This window comes from Pseudorca crassidens, chromosome 3 (genome assembly GCF_039906515.1).
Source record: "Pseudorca crassidens isolate mPseCra1 chromosome 3, mPseCra1.hap1, whole genome shotgun sequence".
NCBI classification, from domain to species: domain Eukaryota; kingdom Metazoa; phylum Chordata; class Mammalia; order Artiodactyla; family Delphinidae; genus Pseudorca; species Pseudorca crassidens.
Window position 1 is genome coordinate 9,285,874 of NC_090298.1, and position 18,954 is coordinate 9,304,827.

An 18,954-nucleotide genomic window follows, 5' to 3' on the forward strand; every position below is an offset into this window, starting at 1 on the left:
GGTACAGAATGCAGACATCCCCAGGGTCCTATGTCTTCCTACCTTTGATAATTTTTTTTTTCTTTTGTTTGTTTTTAATTCCTGAAGATCCAAAGACTTAGACATGCAAGTGGCTAAAGAAAATTCAGTTTCCTGATCTGTGCTTGATCTTGTCTAAACTCAGAAGGACCTGACAGACAGCTGGGCCCTGGTTTAGGATGCCGTATCTTCTCTTTCATTTAATAGAGATCTACTGAGCATGAATCAAGATGCTGAGACGCCCTCTTAGATGCTGGAGATTAAGTAAATTAATAATAAACGACAAGGTCCTGCTGTAGAGCACAGGGAGCTATATTCAATATCCTGTGATAAACCATAATGGAAAAGAAAATGAAAAATAATGTATATATATATATGTATATATATATATGTATAACCGAATCACTTTGTAGTACAGTAGAAATTAACACAACACTGCAAATCAACTATACCTCAATTAAAAAAAAAAAACCCAAAAACCAATAAGACCTGGTCCTTGAATTTAGTGAATTCTCAGTTTATGAGAAGGAAAATAGTTTTGCAAAAAATTTTGGGAAACAGGGTAATAGGAACTATTATAGGTGCATGAACAAAGGGGCGGTGATGGGGAAAAGAGTGTTTGCCCTGTACCAGGGTGGGAGGCCAGGGTGGGTCGTGGAGAAGCCTTCTGTTCAGTAGGTCCTTTAATAGCTTTTCACATCACATATGACTTCCTAAATTGGCCTTAAAAATCCAATCACTTTTATTCAGATGAGGATCCAAGGCCTTTTGTCCTTGGAGTAAACATGGCTTCCCTACTGATACCCTTTTATCGTTAACTCCCATCAAGAACAGGAAAAAGGCAGAAGAACTGCCAGTTAGATGCACACATGCATATACTTCTTCCAAATATTTAATCACAAAAGCAGAAATCCTTCCTAAAAGAAAATGAAGTTCTTAAATGTTTACGCCAATCCAGATTACAATGGCAGGGATCTCGCAGCTGTCCACTGAATCAAGTTAGCACCAAAGACCTGCTAATCTCTTTAACAGGGAGACCCAGAAATACACAGGAGACTTTTTCTTGTATTTTTAAGTAGGTCAGAAGGGTAATCTGGCCCAGCCATTCTGTAGATGGACTTCAGGACACTTTTAATTTACTACAAAAAACTCAAGGAAATTTGCAAAAATTCCCAACCAAAAATGTTTGGTTTGCTTAAATTGTTTTTTGAAAAAAGAGTGACTAAGAAAAGTCCCATCCCCCATGCACTTCTACTTCTCACGTGGGCAGGGGGAGAGCTGGAGGAGCCTGCTGCCAACTTCAGGAGGTGATGAGCTTCTCTGAAGTCCATCCTTGAAGATGATTTATGAGAGGAAGGTGAGAGCAAGAAAGTAGAGTGTCTCAGCCTTCAAGCGCAGGGTCTCCCCAAGCCCCCATTTTCTTCCTTGACACCAACCCCAGGCACTGGGCTAGTTTTCTTTGCTTTTAACTGCAGCCGTCACTCAGTCCAGACCCCAAGCCTGCCTGGGGTGCCCTCGTCCACAGCCACTGAAACCGAGCAGGACCCTGTGGGGTTCCTGCGTACGGAATTCTTTCTATCCCCCATTTTCTCATTTATAGGGAACGGACCCCAACCTCCGTGACCTTCCGTGAGTTCCAAAGGGCAGACTCAACATGTGCTAATCAAGGGAAGAGAAGCCAAGAAACCAACTGAGGCTACATGAAAAGAACCAGAGAAGCTCATCAAGAAGATTACCGGAGACCAGGTAATTAGAGGAGTGCAGGCCCTGCACACACCTTAATCTTATCAGCAACCCCAGCCTTGAACCTTTGCTGTAAAACTCCTCAACAAATCCTTCTGGGTTGGGACACATAGTTTTTTGGGGGCAGGAGCCCGCTGTATCCTCCTTTGCCTGACAAAGCTATTCTTTTCTACTTCACCCAAAATTCTGTCTCTGAGATCTGATTCGGCACCGGTGCACAGAGGCCCAGCTTTCAGCATCACCACCCAAAGCAAGAAACAGGCCTTTTCATTTTGGCAAGCTACATTGCCACTCACCAGGGTTAACAAAATAGATAGATATGCCCAGTGCTTTCTTCTTGATTTGCAGGCAATCTCCCTATATTCCAGCCATCAACCACTTGTAACAGGTGGCACAATGAATGTTTTTCCTACAGTTAATTTTTTCCCCCATTTGGCGTTTTTTGTTGTTTTGTTTATTTTTATTTTTTTAAATTGAAGTACAGTTGATTTACAGTATTGTGTTAGTTTCAGGTGTACAGCAAAGTGATTCAGTTATACATACATATATAACTATTCTTTTTCAGATTCTTTTCCCTCATAGGTTATTACAAAATATTGAGCAGAGTTCCCTGTGCTATACAGTAGGTCCTTGTTGGTTATCTATTTTATATATAGTAGTGTGTATATGTCAGTCCCAAACTCCTCTTTTATCCCTCACCCCTGTTGTTGATTCAAATATGCTTTATTTATTTATTTTTGCAGAATTAAAGTGCTTTTAGTTGCTGTTATGGAAACCAGCTCTGGAAGCTTAAAGAACAACAAAGGAAATTATTAGATGTGTATTATCTCATGAGATCTGCTTTAATTTGGTTGTGTCTACACCACCCCCAGCCCATGAATTTCCACTGGAATTTGGTGGTTTCTAGAACAGTAGGAGACAAGCAGGTTCTGAAACCAAGCAGGACCCTGTGAGGCTCCCAGGCACAAGTCCTTTCTGTGCCCCCCGTTTCTTGTTTGTAGGAAATAGGCTTCATTCAGCCTCCTTGACTTTCCCTGAGTCCCAAAGGGCAGGTTCGGACAGTTGCTAATTAGGGAAGGGAGGGGATGCAGAAACAAAGGAGGAGCGGTCAAGAAAAAACAGTGCAGCTTTGGAGCAGGGTCCTAGGAACTCCTCAAGGAATATATGTAGCAACACCTCTGAGTTTTTCTGCAGAACAAGGCCCTCACCCAGGGGCAGGATGGCAACTTCAGGTTAAGTGCAAGATTCCTGGATAACTGCTCTGTTACCTCACCACCAGCTGATCAGAGAAAGTCACATACCCTTCAGCCCTCACCCCAGATTTTGCCTATACAAACTTTTCCCCCAAAACCATCGGGCAGTTCAGGTTTCTGGAGTACGTGCCACCCGTTCTCCTTGCTTGGCTCTGCCATAAACCTCTCTCTGCTCCAAACTCTGACATTTTGGTTTACTTGGCCTCACTGTGCTGGGCACATGAACTTTGTTCAGTAACAATTTTCTTTTCATTCGAGATTTCCCATCTGAGATCATGGTATGGCTCTCCATTGACTCATGTCTCTTTCCTTGAGAACAGTTTTTATACATTTCTTGAATTTTTTCCCCAGTAGTCTAGACTTTGGGTTACCATTTTGAACACAGCAGTTAAGAAAATATTGAAGTTTAAGATGCTCAAGCCACCTGATGTGGGAGGTTCTCTCAAGAAAATACCAAGTAAGGATGCATTTGGATGTGTTGACTGAAATAAAAACACACAACATAAAAGTTGCAAGTGAAGTTTTATTCGGGGATCTTACTGAGGACTACAGTCTGGGAAACAGCCTCTCAGATAGCTCCAAGGTACTGCTTTGAAAGAGGTAAGGGGGGAGACTGAATATACACGAATTTTTTGCTGGAAAAAAAATGGAGTCGAACATCAAAAGATCACTGCTAATCACAAAGAACAGCCTCCTAAAATTAATGATTTTACTGCTTTTCTCTGTATGGGAAGGTGCAAGAATCTGGGATCATTGAAATTTTTCTTTAGATGTGTATTTTAACTATCTAGGGGCAGGTGTCCAAAGAACAGAATGCTTCCTCTCCCCCCCCACCCCATCCTGAATTTCCCTGTCAGTGGGTGACTGCAGTGGCTTATGACTTGATTTTTGTAGAACTGGAATGGCAAGAAACGTTTTTTTTTCTTTACAGATACGGTAAGAAAATGCTGGGAACGTCCTAAATATCAAGACTAGGAGATTGGTCAAATACACACAGGTATACCCAGTAATAGTCAAAATTTAGAACTATTATGGCTGCAACTCAGCAGTGGAGGAGACGGAATTGGAAGACAGTTCTGTCTGATATCACAATCTGCTCTTTATCCCCAGCTACACTGCCTTGCGAAAGAAAAAATAAAAAGCATTACTCATTCACCTCACGTGAGCTACTTCTCTGGCAAATAGAGCAACACGTTTGGAGAAGCAGCTCCTGCAGAGCAGTTTATATGATAAGTCGAATGGATACTTTAAATTTAATAATAATGAAAGTTAACAGTCATTTGTGTGCTAAATTCCAGACAATGTGAAGTGTTTAAAATCACTCTGCCATTGGATCCAGGGGTGGGGTGTTATTTGGTGAGCAGTGGGGAGGGTTTGAGTTTGCTCCACCGTTAGGTCCCCCATCCTGCCCCCCCAGCACTTTGCCTTCTAAACATATTTGCGGGAGGAGGCCATTACAGGTGCATTTGGTTTTCAAGCTTTAAATACACCGCTTTTAATTTTGAAAGCTCTTCCTGGTGTTACAGGTGCTGCAGTTAGGTGGCCTCTTTGAGAACTATAAAGTAGTGAATCTTTTTTTTAGTGGCTCAGAGACAAATTATTCAACTAAATCAGTAAGTTGCTTAATTGCCATACATATACAACACTTAAAAAATCATAAATTAAAATAGTTCATTGAAATTGAACAGTTCTGGATAAAATACAGTTTTGCACAATGTTACTCATTTAAGAGTTATTCTAAAAAAAAGAGTTATCCTGAGTGTGTTGGCAGTTTTGATAAGCTACCTTCACCTTCTTATGTAGATTTTGTACATATAAGATGCAACGTTGACTTTACAAAAAAATCTAAATGCCTAATTTTATGTTCTTTTATAACACCGAGACTCTCTTGTCTTTGTGGTAGAAGGGGTGCATTTAAAAAAAATTTATTTATTTATTTACTTTTGGCTGCATTGTGTCTTCGTTGCTGCGCACGGGCTTTCTCTAGTTGCGGCGAGCGGGGGCTTCTCTTTGTTGAGGTGCACGGGCTTCTCATTGCAGTGGCTTCTCATTGTGGCGCACACGCGGGCTTCAGTAGTTGTGGCATGCGGGCTCCGTAGTTGTGGCTCATAGGTTCTAGAGCGCAGGCTCAGTAGCTGTGGCACAAGGGCTTAGTTGCTCCGCGGCATGTGGGGTCTTCCCGGACCAGGGATGAACCCGGGTCCTCTGCATTGGCAGGCGGATTCTCAACCACTGTGCCACCAGGGAAGCCCCAAGGGGTGCATTTTTGAAAGAGAAAATAATCAGTTTAGATTTGGAGTCCGATCACTCACAAATGACGAGTCCTTATTTGGAGCAGGCTGTTTCAGAAGTTTACCTTTAAAGGCTAAACCATTTAGTGCTATTTGCACCCAAATTTCTGAGGAAGGAAAGGAGGAAGTGGTGAACTCTAAAGATAGAGCTTGAATTTTGTTGCTAAGTGACCAGGGATGAGGACCTAGGGGCTGCCCACTCCAGAAGAGGGTGCCCTGTGCTCCACTCCAGGACTGCAGCCAGGAAGGCCACTGCCCCAACTCCGCCGGGACCCTGTCACAGGCCACTGGGGTTCTTTCTTTAATACCACACGGTACCCTGCACTGGCTGGGGGAAAAAGAGGGCCAGCAAACCCAACCCACCTTGGGGGTGAGGGGGTGTTGGTCACTTCAACTTGTAAATCCCCTGACTTCATTTAACAGGCCTCTGGAAACACCAAAACAGCCATCAACCTTGAAAGGGGGAAATTCCAAGTGGGAATGTACGTAAATACGGCTAGTTACAGGAAAAGGTAAAAAGCAAACAACGATCTGGGGTATTTTGGGCTTCGGAGAGAAAGCCCCGGACTACAGAAGGAGGCCAGTGCACGCAAGTTCGCTTCTGGCTCAGGGCTCGCTCAGGCGTCCAACTGTCTTCACGAGAAGTTGCTGTCCTCCGGCCGCGGCCCTCCCTGCCTCAGGAAGCCACGTTAGCCGGTCCCGAGGACACTGGAGGCCGGCGCGATCACCACCGCAGTTGCGGCCCAGCGCAGGGTAACGCCAGGGGCTCAAGACCAAGCGGCCTTCGGCAGGCAGTTCAAACTTCACTCTGGCCTCCACCGCCCACCCCGGGTATTTCTGACCGCGTTCCCCACTGTGGCCCTCAGCTTGCCCGCCCGGGGCCTGGGGTCTTCTAGTTTGTCCCCAGTGCCTGCGGCGGCCCGGTTTGGTTCACCTTTGCACCCCGAGGGCCTCTTACGCGCTGGCACCTGGCAGGCACGCTGTTAAGAGCGGTGGAAAGAAAACAAGGAAAGGAGGGAGAGGGGACAGAGAGAAAGAGGTGGTGTTTGCCTTGTGGTCTCCGCATCCGCCCCTGGATCTGCGATGCTTTCTGTCAAAGATGCAACACCGCCTACCCAGGCTCGGCGCGCCCTCACACCGCGCCTCCACGCAAAGACTTTCCAACGAGGATTTGGCCCACGGTGTATCCTCTTCCAGGAGGTCAGGGGCTCCCCGCAGCTAATCCTCAACCCCTGCACCGGGACCGACGGGGAGAGGCCAAGCGCCGGCCAGGGAGAGTCCGGCGATGGGACCACGGCCGTCGCCTGCGGGCCTGCTCTCTGGGTTTGGCGGCCAGCCGCGAGGTCAGCGCCCCGTCTCGGCTTCACGCAGTGAATCCGTCTCGACTCCGCAGATCCAGGGCACGGTGACATTGGCCAGGGGTGAAGGAGGAGGGAACCCTTCTGGCCGGGAGCCGCCCTTTCCCACCCAAATGTTACCCCCAGAGGCTCCTGGACACCTGCCCAGGGACGCTCTTCTAGGAGTAACCTGAAAGCGACAGCTGGTCCGGGTTCTGAGTGACCTGGGGACTCCGCGAATCCTCCCCCCGCACCCCACGCCCCGCCCCGGGTTGGGACAACCCCGTGGCAGCACGGAGCTCCCAGTTCAGAGGGGCACCGGGGTGGACACCACCTCCCACGCATCCACTTGTCCTCCGTGCCCAGTGCGCCCCGGGGATGCCCGGGTCTGAAGCCGGGAGTGAAGTTGGCCCCGGAGCCCAGACTCCTGGGAAGATGCAAAAATGGGCTCCGAGCCTCGGACGCTGAAAAACTTCCCCCACCCCAGCCCGGAGGCCTGACGCCCTGGGCGGCTCCGGGCCTCGGGGATCTGGGCGTTCCCGACGCCAGGGCAGGCTCAGCCCGCGGCGTTCTCCGACCCCTACCTTCGCCCTCATCCCCGGGGCCGCCGGAGGGGAGAGGCGGGGCCGCCCGCCACAAGGGCGTTCGGGTTCTGTAGTTATTGCTTCTGGTTCTCCCGCGCGTGCATTTCTCCGCTCCCCGGCAAAGCAGTCGGGTGCGCTGTCCCCGCGGGGCCGAGGAGCCGCTGCTTCGCTCTTAACTTTTGGCAGGATCAGGCCTGCGGGCTCGGGACCCGGGGCGCGCACCTCCTCCTGCGCGGCCGCCCCGCCCCCGCCCCCCCCCCACCCCGCGCCAGCCGGCCGCGCTCAGAAAGCCCCCGCGGCTCCGCCCACCCCTTAGGGGCTTTCTTCAGCCTCCAGCGACTGGAGTCCTGGAGCGCAGCCGCCGGGCGCGCGTTTCCGCCGAGCTGGGGCGCGCAGAGCATTGCTTTTCTGGGGCCGCCAGAGACAAGAGGCGGTGACCTCGGTGCGCGCCCCGCGTCCCCGGCTCCTGGCCAGCTCCCCGGCCCCCGGCCCGCGCCCCGGCCGCCAGCATGGTGCTGCTGGCCGGGCCCGGGCCGGAGGGCGGCGGGGCGCGCCGCGTGTCCCCGCAGTCGCCGTCCCCACCCCGGGACGCGCAGGCCGGGGAGGACCCAGCTGACTTCGAGGAGTACGAGGACTTCTCGAGTCTGCCCGACACCCGCAGCATCGCCTCGGACGACTCCTTCTACCCTTTTGGAGGCGAGGAGGAGTACAGCTCCGTGAGCGCGGAGAGCGTCCCGGAGGCCGTCCCGGAGGCGGCGACCCTCCTGCGCGCCGCCTGCGCCAACGATGTGGGGCTGCTGAGGGCGCTGGTGCGGCGGGGGCCCAGCGCCGAGGAGGTACAGGAGACCGACCGCAACGGCCGGGTAAGCGAGCGTCCCCGCAGGTTTCGGGTGCCCTCCGCGTACCTCCTATTGCCCGCGCCACCCGGATCCTGACTCTGTTCAGCACCCGCGGTGAACCCTTTTCCTCGCTCTCTGGGCGTGGGGCACGTGTGGAGCCTTGGGTGGCCTGCCCATCCCGGGCTGGGGTGGGGCGGCACGATTGATCTGCCAGAGGTCACAGCGCCGCGGGGGCCAACGCTAGTCCCGGCGTGCTCACCTCAGCCCCCTCTCGTTTCCCGCCCCCGGAGTCCTCTTACTCCTGCCTGGGGCCCGCGCCGGGATCCGGGTTGGAAGCCTCTCGCCGGTTCCCTTCACCCTCGGTCCCCTCTGACCGTCATCCTTGCTCGCCTGCCGGGGAGAGCCCTTCTGCCCAGAGCCCCACTTGTCCCCAGTCCTCGGCCCTCGCGCTGCCCCTGCACTTTCCCTTCCACGCCCGAGCGCGGATCGGCTTGTTCCTGCCCCCCGGGTTCGGAGTTTCCTCTGGGACCCCCTGCTTACCCGTACCCCTCCCCCCTCCCACGCCCGGCCGCTCCTGGTGACCCACGCGGTGACCTGCCAGCGTGATGTCCGACTTGGCTGTCTGCACGGTCACCGCGGAGAGCCAGGCCCCGGGGAGGGCCGCGGAGGGGCGCGCGCCCAGCAGGTAAGGCAGGCGGGCGTGGAGGCGGGGAGAGGCACGGGGTACGCATCAGTCAGGGCGAGACTCAGAGACGATGAGAAACACTTAGAAAAAGTTGGCTTGAGAGGAACTGGCTCTCACAACACAACCCACCAAAGCAGCTGGAGGGAAAAACCAAAGGGTGCCCACGGTGGCCAAGTGCCCGTGGTCTGTGCTGTGTGCCTAGTGGCAGAGATCTCACCTGATTGTCACATTCCCCGGTCCCCGGGGGATCCGCAGCCTCAGCCTGGCACAGATCGGGAGGGAAAGTGCTTTTGCTCGGGAGCCCACGCCTGATAAGAAAGATGTGCGTTTCCTTGGGAACTGGTGGGACCCTGTGCCTTTGGTTTATCTCAGGGGGCCGGCTGGTTCGCCCCCGACTGTGGTCTGGGCCCGCTTTAGGCAGACAGGAGCCCTTAGGCAGACAGGAGCCCCGGGAAGGGTCATTTTCTGCTGCTACACGTATGGTCTAACTTGACACAGCATTTGAACTTGGGGAAGGTTCTGCACTTGGTGTGATGTGTCAGATGGTGCCGGCCCTGAGGCCCCTAGGGCTGGGGGAGCTAACCTGGGGTCTCCGTGGGCAGATCACCCTGGTGGCGCTGGGACACCCGGCAATGACTGCACCTCAGCCCTCCCTCTGGTGGCCAGGCGGTGGGTGCTGTTTCTGCAGGCTCTGCTTTCACTTTTACTAAGGTGGCTTTTCACAAACAGATGCTTATGTGAGACCTCACTTTGCTGAAGCAGGTACCCAGGGCTGCTTTAAAGGAGGCCCGATAAGCATCAGGAAGAACACGGGTGGGGTAGGTCCCTCCCGGGTTTCGGGCAGCCTGGGGTCTCCAGTGGGCAGGGGTGGGTCTGGCTCACCCAGCCCCCACTCTGAGGCTCCACTGGGCTGGGCTTTGTTTTTTCCTTTGGGGCCAAAAAATAAAAGCTGGAAAACAGCTGCATTGGAGACCACTGAGAACAGCGTAAACCATCCCCAAGGGGCTTGGGTCTGATGGACTGAGTTTCTGGGCCACTTTGAAAGCCCCTCCCTCAGTGCAGAGTCAGAGGAGGCTGGCTCCATCTTCCGAGCGCCCCTCTGCCTCAGTTTACCCGTTGTGATGTAGGGCTGACAGCAGCTCCAACCTCCCGGGGTTGTGAGCATGAGATGCCCTAACACACGGCGCTCTGACATGGCCGTGTTTACTGTCTTGTCCTGTTTTTCACTCACCTACCTTCTCCTTGCTCGGAAGAGCCATCCTCCAGCTTTTTACCTTTTTTCCTTCGGCCAGGCAAAGCTCTTTTTCTCTCTGCTTTTGCCCTTGATGAAAGAGCCTCCCTTTGTTTTTCTGCTTTGAGTCTCCTTTCTGCTCGCCACCAAATCTGGATGGAGAAATGGCACTCGGCCTACCAACAGCAAGACCCCTGGTTCTTTTATCTTCTGATCAGAAGGAGAGCGTCCTGGGTTCTTGGCTTTGAAGGCGTGAGGCGAGAGCTTCTGTTCTTCCCAGTGGCTTCTTGATGCTATTATCAAACAGCCTCTGTCTATTCTGAAACACTTTGAAAGAATAAAGTGTCTCAAGGTCCAAAACATGACCCTGTAGTGAATGGGAAAATGAGTGGTTATTGCAGACCTACTGTGTACAAAGCACCGTTTGGCGCTGCAGGAGACTCCAAGGTGAATCAAACAGTCTCTGCCTTTTAGTTGAGGAAGAACTCAGAGTAATAGTACCCAGTGCTTAGATAGTAATAGTACTCAGTGCTTATTGCCGAAGGCAGGATGTGAGAGGGGCCCTATAATAATGCAGAGTAAATGTCTTGGAAGCAGGGAGCTGAGGACAATTCTGGAAGCCCAGCAAGGGGAGCCTTTTGGAGATGGTGGTGGGAGTCTAGCCAGACAGATGGAACGAAGGGGGTGGTGGCAAGTGCCGTGTGGTTGGTTGCAGTGCGGGATGATGTGGGTGCTAAAGCCCGAGAGGCTTCCCGGGGCTAGCTGATGAGAGGCTGGCCTGGAACAGCCGGCTAAGAAACAGGAAATCGGGACACAATGTGGTTTCAGCGTGCCAGGGTCCGACCTTGGGGCTGTGGTGTGCCTCCCCAGATGGCCATTCACTCACTGCCTTCAGGTTCTGGTCTGAAGGGCATCTCCTCAGGGAGACCTTTCCTCCCATGCCTAGCCAAGCCAGTGGCACTGGGAGCTGGGGAGGACAATCCAGGTGTTCAGAAACTAAGGGCTGAAATTGTATATAGGTAGGGTGGTCATCTGAGAGGACATGTGACATTCAAGTAAAGATGTAGAGAAGATAACTCGGGAAGAGCACTCCAGACAGAGGGCACAGCATGTGCAAAGGCCCTGAGGCAGGAGCCCTTTTGGACTGGTCTATGATTAGTAGCAGTAAAAAAGCTTACAGAGAGCCCAAGAGCTTTTGCTGGAGGAGAGAGGTAATTGCATTAACTATAGAATTACAGGTGCTGCCGGCAGCAGCTTCGCAGAAGAAAAATGTCTCTAAATGTTTTTTTTTGGGGGGGTGTGTTTTTGTTGAGCTGTTGATCTCTGGTCAGTTGAGAGTTTTCCTGAGCTGAGAGGTTTCATTTGGTTGGAGTAACTAAGGATCATGTTTGTTTTAAGGTGTGTTCTTTCCTGGCTCCTGAGGTTTGTAGAATTTCGGGTGTGGCTCAACACAGTCTTCTAAAATATTTATTGCTCTAAAAGGATGGCGTAATTGAATATGCAACCTGTAAATATCTGTCAAACAATTCTTCAGCAGTATTCAAAGTGTGCTCTGCTGTCTCGTACATTTATGCGTGTTTTGTTCCCACTGACACTGGGGCAATGGAAGCTACCACACTTCTTCTTAATTCTTCACTTCTCTCTCAAGGTTCAGCCTTACAGCCCTGACAGCTCTGCAGACAGTACTGAAACCAAAGGAAGTGTCTGTGCTGTGTTCACTGTTACAGAACGGCAGTTTGAATGTCAGACAGCTGCTCTTGTACCAAATTAGGCCCAATTATGCTAAATTTAAAATATTGTACTCCTTTCTTTTCTTTTTAATTTTTAATTTATTTTTATTTATTGATTTTTGGCCATGGCCCGCGGCTTGCAGGATTTTAGTTTCCCGACCAGGGATTGAACCCTGGCCCCCGGCAGTGGAAGCGTGGAGTCCTAACCACTGGACCGCCAGGGAATTCCCACTCCTTTCTTGATATAATTCTTCTCATGCATGTTTAAATTCCAGGGCCTCTTGCTGAAGTTTTTCGAAGGCCTCTCCAGCCATTTGCTCTATGGCTCAGGAAGGCCCACACTGCAGACCCAGTATGGGGGCGTCTCCCTTTGCATCTGGGGGGCTTAAATGTTTCATAGATTTGTAGCAGTGACTGGGACCTTTAACTTGACATATACGTGAGAAATGTTTTGTTTCTGTTTTTGTTGGTTTTTTGAATGCCATAGTAAGATTTATAAACTTTGGAATCACCTTTCCCTAAAATGAGAATCAAGTTTGAACTCACACCCCCTTCTGCATTTACCAGGCCTCAGTATTCATGGGCTTGCATGTGCTTAGAACTGGCTAGTTGGTACTGACAGTGAATTCTGGCCTCAGGCCTCCATACGTCTGTCGAGGGTCATCCAGCAGAGAAGGAGCCTGGCTTTGCTGTTTAGGGATGTATCAGTATGTTAGTGTGTTAGCTGCACATTCTGAAGTGTGGGAAGGGGGGTGAGAAGGGAGAATAAGCAGATTAGACTGGGAGCCTAGGGGGCCAGACCAGGGAAGCTGGAGTGAGCCTGGAAAGCCTGGGCTTGGGACGGGCAGGCTGACAGGTGTTGGCCTCTTCCTTTCTCCACTGACCAAGATGGCCGCTCTGGGCCCAGAAGCAGTTGAGAGGCTCATTTGTTTGTTTTTTTCATTTTTTTTTAAAAAAAGGACACAGTTTTTTAAAGAGCAGTTTTAAGTTCACAGCAAAATTGAGGGGAGGGCACAGAGATTTCCCATATACCCCCTACCCAGTCCCCCAGGCACATTCTGCCCCATGCCCCCATTGTCAGCATCCCCCATCAGAGTGGTACATTTGTTATAACTGATGAACCTACACTGACACATCCTAATTAGCCCAAGTCCACAGTTTACGTTAGGGTTCACCTTTAGTGTTGGACATTCTGTGGGTTTGGACAAATGCGTGATGATGCTTATCCATCACTGTAGTATCATATATCGTCCCACGTGTTCTTCGTGTAAGTGTATCAGTTATCTATGGCCACAGCAATGCTGCATAACAAAGAACCGTGAAACCTCATGGGTGTATACACCAGTCACATTTTGCTAAGGGTGGCCCAGCTCAGCCAGTCTCAGCTGGATTTGCTTTTAGCTGGGGTTGGCTGCAGATGGCAGGACTGGGAAGGTCTTGGCTGGGGTGGCTGGTCTCTGCTCCATGTGATTTCTTGTCCTCCAGCAGGCTGGCCCAGGTTTGTTCTCCATGGCAGGGCTCCCAGGAAGCAAGCAGAGCAAATAAGGTTCAGCGTCAATTCTGCTGAAGGAAGTTACAAAGCCAAGCCCAGATTTACCCTCTAAGTGTGAATTTGCTTTTGTTTGTAATGAATGCTGTTCAGTAACCCTAAGCATTTCTGTTTACCTAAAATTTATTTTTATTGAAAAACATTTCAGATAGGTGCCCAAGAAGAGGATATCAAGACCCTCCCATGTCCTAATCATTCAGCATCAACAAGCGTCAGCCCCTGAAGGCCGGTTTTAATTTTGATGGAAAGGATTATAGGATTTAATGCCGCTTTTGGGGTGTGTGTGTGTATGAAGGTTTCAGAAACCTAGGAGGACAATTGTCAGGGGGTTTTGAAGCTGGAATGGATTTTAGAGGCTAGTGGTCCCCATCATTTTGTAGTAGAAGAAAGTGGGGCTCAGAGAAGAGGACAGCTAGATGTATCAGGGGAGCTGGGTTCTAGAATGACCCGGAAGCTATTCATGATCCTTCTTTTGACCCCCCGTGGGCCTCTCCAAGGGGCTTCTGAGCTTCCCCCCTTTGCCTCCTGGCTGCCCATGAGGAATGGGCTACCTAGAAATTCTGTGAGGTGGTTTGGGTGATTTTGAACATTTGATTTCTTTTCCACGCTATGCTTGTAAAGGAGACTAAGGCAGGTGTTATAAAAATCTAAAACAATAAGAGAACTTAGGGACCCTTTTGGAACCTCATTTATTCATCTAACATTCATATCAATATAATATGTGAGCTATTATTCAAAGCTATTTTGAATGACAACTTCTGGTAGATATGACTACAGTTTAGGAAAAGCTTTAAATGTTATTTAGCTAATTGTAAGTTCAATTCCTCCAATCAGACCTTTAGGTCAGTAACTAATGGTTATAGGATTGTTCAAATTTTTCTTTCTTCCTGAACCCACTGTGGTAACCTCTATTTTTCTAGGAAACTGTTCCATTTTTTTCCCCCTGAGTTTTAAAGGTTAATAGTATGAAGTTTTTACAGAGTTCTCTTTTTAATCTCTGCTATAACATTATTATATCCTGTTTTTCTACATTTTTGAATTTATGCTGTTTATCTTTTGTGACATATTGTCAAAAATATTTTATTAGTCTTTTCAGAGAATCAACTTTTGTTCTGGATCTGTTTCCTTCCTCACTATTTCATCAGTTTCTGCTTTTCTTTTTATTCCTTCCTTCAGGTTTGTTCTACATGTAACTTTCAAAGTATCACTTTCATTTTTTTTCCCCACAAGTTTTGATATGTAATATTTTATTATTGCTGTGTTCTCATTTACGTTATGATTTCCTCTTTTTCTGACCTAGAAGTTATTTAGAATGGTATTTAAATTTTTAAAATACATATTGTTAAGCTTTATTAAAATATTTATTTATTTATTTTGGCTGCGTTGGGTCTTCGTTGCTGCACGCGGGCTTTCTCTAGTTGCGGCGAGCGGGGGCCACTCTTTGTTGTGGTGCGCGGGCTTCTCATCGTGGTGGCATCTCTTGTTGCGGAGCACGGGCTCTAGGCGCGCTGGCTTCAGTAGTTGTGGTGCGTGGGCTCAGTAGTTTTGGCTCGTGGGCCCTAGAGCGCAGGCTCAGTAGCTGTGGCGCACGGGCTTAGTTGCTCCGTGGCATGTGGGATCTTCCTGGACCAGGGATCGAACCCGTGTCGCCTGCAATGGCCCGCAGATTCTTAACCACTGTGCCACCAGGGAAGTCCCTAAAATAATTTTTAAAACCTGATTCAGAGACTATGGTCTGCATGATATTTTGAAATTTCTTGAGACTGCCTTTACAGCCTATTGGGCCAGTAATTCTAAATCATAACCATGTGACATTTTATGATTTCTCCAAATTAACTCAAAACAGTTCCATATGTAAAACAATATGTAATTCCCTTTAATTAAAGGAAATAAGAAGGATGTAGAGAAGTTGTTAAAATATGTGAACAAAGGAAATAGGCTTCACTCCAGATGGTTGGGAAGTAATTCTTTTAGACAGCTGGTCGAATGAAGGTATATATATGGCTCTGTGTGTGTGTGTGTGTGTGTGTTCTTATGAGGTCGGATTTTATGATGAAGTAGGATGTTAAGAATCCTGGATGTCACTCAGTATGTGTGTACAAAAAGAATAGAGCCTGTTTTTAATGGTGTTCCTGAATTTGAAAGACAGTTGAAGGTGGCATTTACTTATTTATTTCTTCTAAGTCAGAGACACAGAAATTCGGGTAGACGTGAAATCCCGAGCGACAGTTGGCTTGGTGGCAAAATTGGATTAGAGTGGTGGGATTTGAGAGCAATTTCAAAGTAACGGAAAAGCAATGTATGCTTACAAAGGCACATCTACGTCAGCTCCGAGGAAGTTCACGTCCAAGGTAGGCATGTGATACGGCGGAGAACCAAGCATTTCCCTCTGGCTTCTGTTTCTGAAACTTAACTGACTCTTGGGTTCGAGACCACCCCTGGTGAGGGACATCCAGCGGAGGGGGTGTGGAGATGAGGCTGCCGAAGAGGCACGAGCCCTGCTCAGGGGCAGTGCCTGCCCAGTAAAGGGTGTTACATTCACAGTAGCACATTTTCCGGAATAAAGGAAGACACGTGAAGTCAGTTTAAAAATAAAGGAAGATGGAGAAATTAGGCTGAGTGAAAAAGAGTCCATCTCTAAGGATTATATGCTGTACGGTTCCGTTTATGTAACCTTCGCAAAGTAATGCAGTTGGAGGGATGGAGAACAGATTAGAGGTTGCTGAGGTTAGAGCTTTGGGGAGAGGAGTGGGTGGTACTCTAACTGGGACAGGCCTGCTGCTAGATTGTGTTGGTGGTGGTTATGGGGAGCTGCATGAGGGTTAAAATGGCAGAGAACCCCCCCGCCCACACACACACACGTGACTGGGGACACCTGAACAAGCTCTGTGGATTTCAGCCATGGCCATTTCATGATGTTCTTGTACTGTAGTTATGCAAGATGTTGGTACTGGGGAAGAACGCCCAAGGGGGCAACTTCCTGCCAGTCTATCACTATTTCAAAATCAAAAGTTTAGTAAAAATGAAGGAAGGCATGCATTACCTTTAATCTGCAGCCCTATCGCATGAATAGACTGGATTTTGGAAACTGAAGCAGGATCAGAGCTGGTTAGTACGGGGGAAGTGGGACCGACTGGGAGTATTGGGTGTTTGAACTGCTGCTACTCGAGTGTGGTAAAACGAGTTAGCAGCATGGCTTCCTCTGGGCGTTTTTCCCGAATGCAGGATCCCAGGCCCTCCCTAGACATACAGAACCAGAACCGACACTCACTTTAAGCTGGTCTTGGTGATTGGTTTGTGCGCTTGTTGGAAGAGCTCTAGGACTTTATTCTGAGAGTAGAAAACAAGTGTGGTGGCCAAAGATAGCAGGCTTAGGTTGGTCACATGATCCTGGACAAGTCACATGATCTTTCCATCCTCAGTTTCCCCTGGATCCCCGTCTAGAAAACGGGGATGCTTTTCATGAGGCTAACAACACCTCACAGAGGTTCTAGGGCCTGAAAAAGTGACTTACACGTACAGCGGGTACCACGTCACAGGCGCCTAGTGAGTGCGGCTGTTGTTTCTATGGGTGAGTTAACCTCAAGATGGGTGTCCAGTCCTGCTGTTTCAATTTCAGCCAAGGGAAGAGATGGGAGCCCATGAAACCTCTAACCAAAGAGGAGTGGTCGAGAAAATGGTGTGTCCGCTTGGTAAGGACCCTTTTGTAAATGTGAACATGAGTTAAGAGGGTCGATCTCCTGTTATGTGTTCATACCGCAAGGAAAGTGGCAATTGGAGCCATGGGCGCAGGTGAAGCAGGGCGGGAGCGGGCGGAGGGGCAGGGCAGGGGCTGGGGCCACATCTGGGCACATCTGGGGAGCACCTGTGATTGCGGGTGTGGGGAGGCAGAGGCTTGGAGGCGAATGAGCGGGCTCCAGACTGATGACCAACGAGGAAGCAGAGCGCCCCAAGCAGGGCAGAGATAACCGTTGTGCCAGGGACGATCACGAGCCCTTGTCCTTTCTTCAGCATTTCCCGTGAGTTCAAGTTAGGGCAGAGCTCCGGATGGGAGCCCTCGTGCATCCCGGGACTTTCAGGGCCTGATTCCGTCGTGATGTCCTGCCATGAACAAGCAGCTGCTATGGGTCCCCAAAGTTTCCTTCCATTTCTGCTTCTCCTCCACTTTGTCAAGACAGCCATCCCCAAGGGGCTGGCCCTGCCCACTCCGATCAGGAGGGCCAGGCTGCATCGCTGCCTTCTAGACCTTCCAGCTCTTGTATTTGGAAAGCACAGTAGTCGTGCGCTAAAAATAGCAGTGGTGACACAGCTGCCGGGAAGGTTTTGCGGAGCTGTGAGTCAGGCCTTCTTTCCTTGGTCGTAGGAAATGGGTGGGTTTCTAGGAAATGAATTCCATGTACAGCGGCGCCGGGATGGCCCGATGGCCAGCTGGGGGTGCGCAGTCCTCGTGTCACCTGGCGACGCTTCTCCCTGCTGACAGTCGTGCTTCAGATGACCCAGTGCTTTGGGAGCCAGTTCATCCGCAGTGAAAAGGGACACAGGAGACACTGCGGAGCAGGGGAAGAGTGACTCAGGTGTGTCTCGTCACCTACACGTTCCTCCTCTTTTGAGGTCCCCAGGCTCAACCTCCATGTGCTGTGATGTCCTGCCGTGAACAAGCAGCTGCTATGGGTCCCCATATGGTGGGAGGCATCCACTGGCCCTACAGAGGGATCAACTTGCTCTGGTCTGCCCAGGATTTTCTCATGTTGGCACAGAAAGTCCCACATCCTGGGAAACCCCTGTGCCCCTGGCCAGCTGGGGTGGTTGGTCACCCTACCTAGGAAAGCCACTCCCGTGTTGGGGCCACACACAGTGTCACCTCAGAGAAGCTGAAAGGCCCACTGAATGCAGAATTCCTCCTTTAGCGGAATCTGGAAACCCTACTTTGGAGGAAAGCTTCTGCATTAAGTTATGGTATCTGGGGCACACCCACTGGGAGGGAAGCGTTTGCCTAAATGCAGTCGCTTAGACTGGGTTCTTTGATCACAGGACAGAGCTGTCTCCCAAGGGAGACATTATCTTGGGAGGCTTTTGGGAGACAGCAGAGCCCTAGATCGGGAGGGCCCATGGCGGGAGGGCCTGGAGTGGGGTGAAGTCTCCACTGCCATACATGAAAAGTAGAATAAATACATTTTTCTAAGAAATTCAGCTACTTAAAATGCACCAGGGAATCTCTGGTGAATTTGTTTTTAATAGAAATAATTATTTAAAAATGTTGTTCGGTGTAAGCAAATCTAACTCCTTTGGGTTTGTTTAGAGTGAGGTACAAGTGTATGGAGTTAACTCATGTCGTTTGTGAAAGGCAGTGAGTTACAGTGATTCTGCTAATAATACTATTGGGTCCAAGAATACTTAAGATACTGTTACCGTGTTTTTTTAAATAACCTAAGGTTAATTTGGTTGAGGGGCCTTTGAAAATAACTGAAAACTCCTCAACATTCTGTTTGCACCTGGCACGTTCCATCTGTCCACCTGCAAATGGCTTGGTTTCAGCCTAAGTGTTTTAGCAAACGCGTGGAGTCTGTCTTTCCTTATCAATCGCGTGCATACTTTAGAAAAAGTCAAAGTAAGAAGAAAAAGACTTGTTTTTCAAAGAAGTGGGTATTCCTGAATGTTGAGTATTAAAACAGGTTTGAGTCCATTTGGGCTGCT

General features: G+C 49.7%; 1 protein-coding gene and 1 long non-coding RNA gene across 4 annotated transcripts in view; one reads left to right on the forward strand and one right to left on the reverse strand.

The window, feature by feature from the left end:
- Positions 1-3,519: 3,519 nt before the first annotated feature.
- LOC137221136 (uncharacterized) lies at positions 3,520-9,475 on the reverse strand. 2 transcript variants are annotated; one of them, XR_010941881.1, is made up of 3 exons: positions 9,334-9,413; positions 6,421-9,058; positions 3,520-6,285 (listed from the first exon to the last, which is right to left on the reverse strand). It is a non-coding gene; the product is annotated as an uncharacterized lncRNA (long non-coding RNA). The 2 variants fall into 2 exon arrangements; XR_010941880.1 differs by having other exon boundaries at positions 3,520-9,058; positions 9,334-9,475.
- ANKRD33B (ankyrin repeat domain 33B) overlaps positions 7,593-18,954 on the forward strand; it is a 91,089-nt gene continuing 79,727 nt past the window's right edge. For both annotated transcript variants that reach the window (XM_067730375.1, XM_067730376.1), the window contains exon 1: positions 7,593-8,089. In XM_067730375.1, coding sequence (XP_067586476.1) covers positions 7,736-8,089 — 354 coding nt within the window. In that variant the 5' untranslated portion in view covers positions 7,593-7,735. The remainder of the gene's footprint in view (positions 8,090-18,954) is intronic.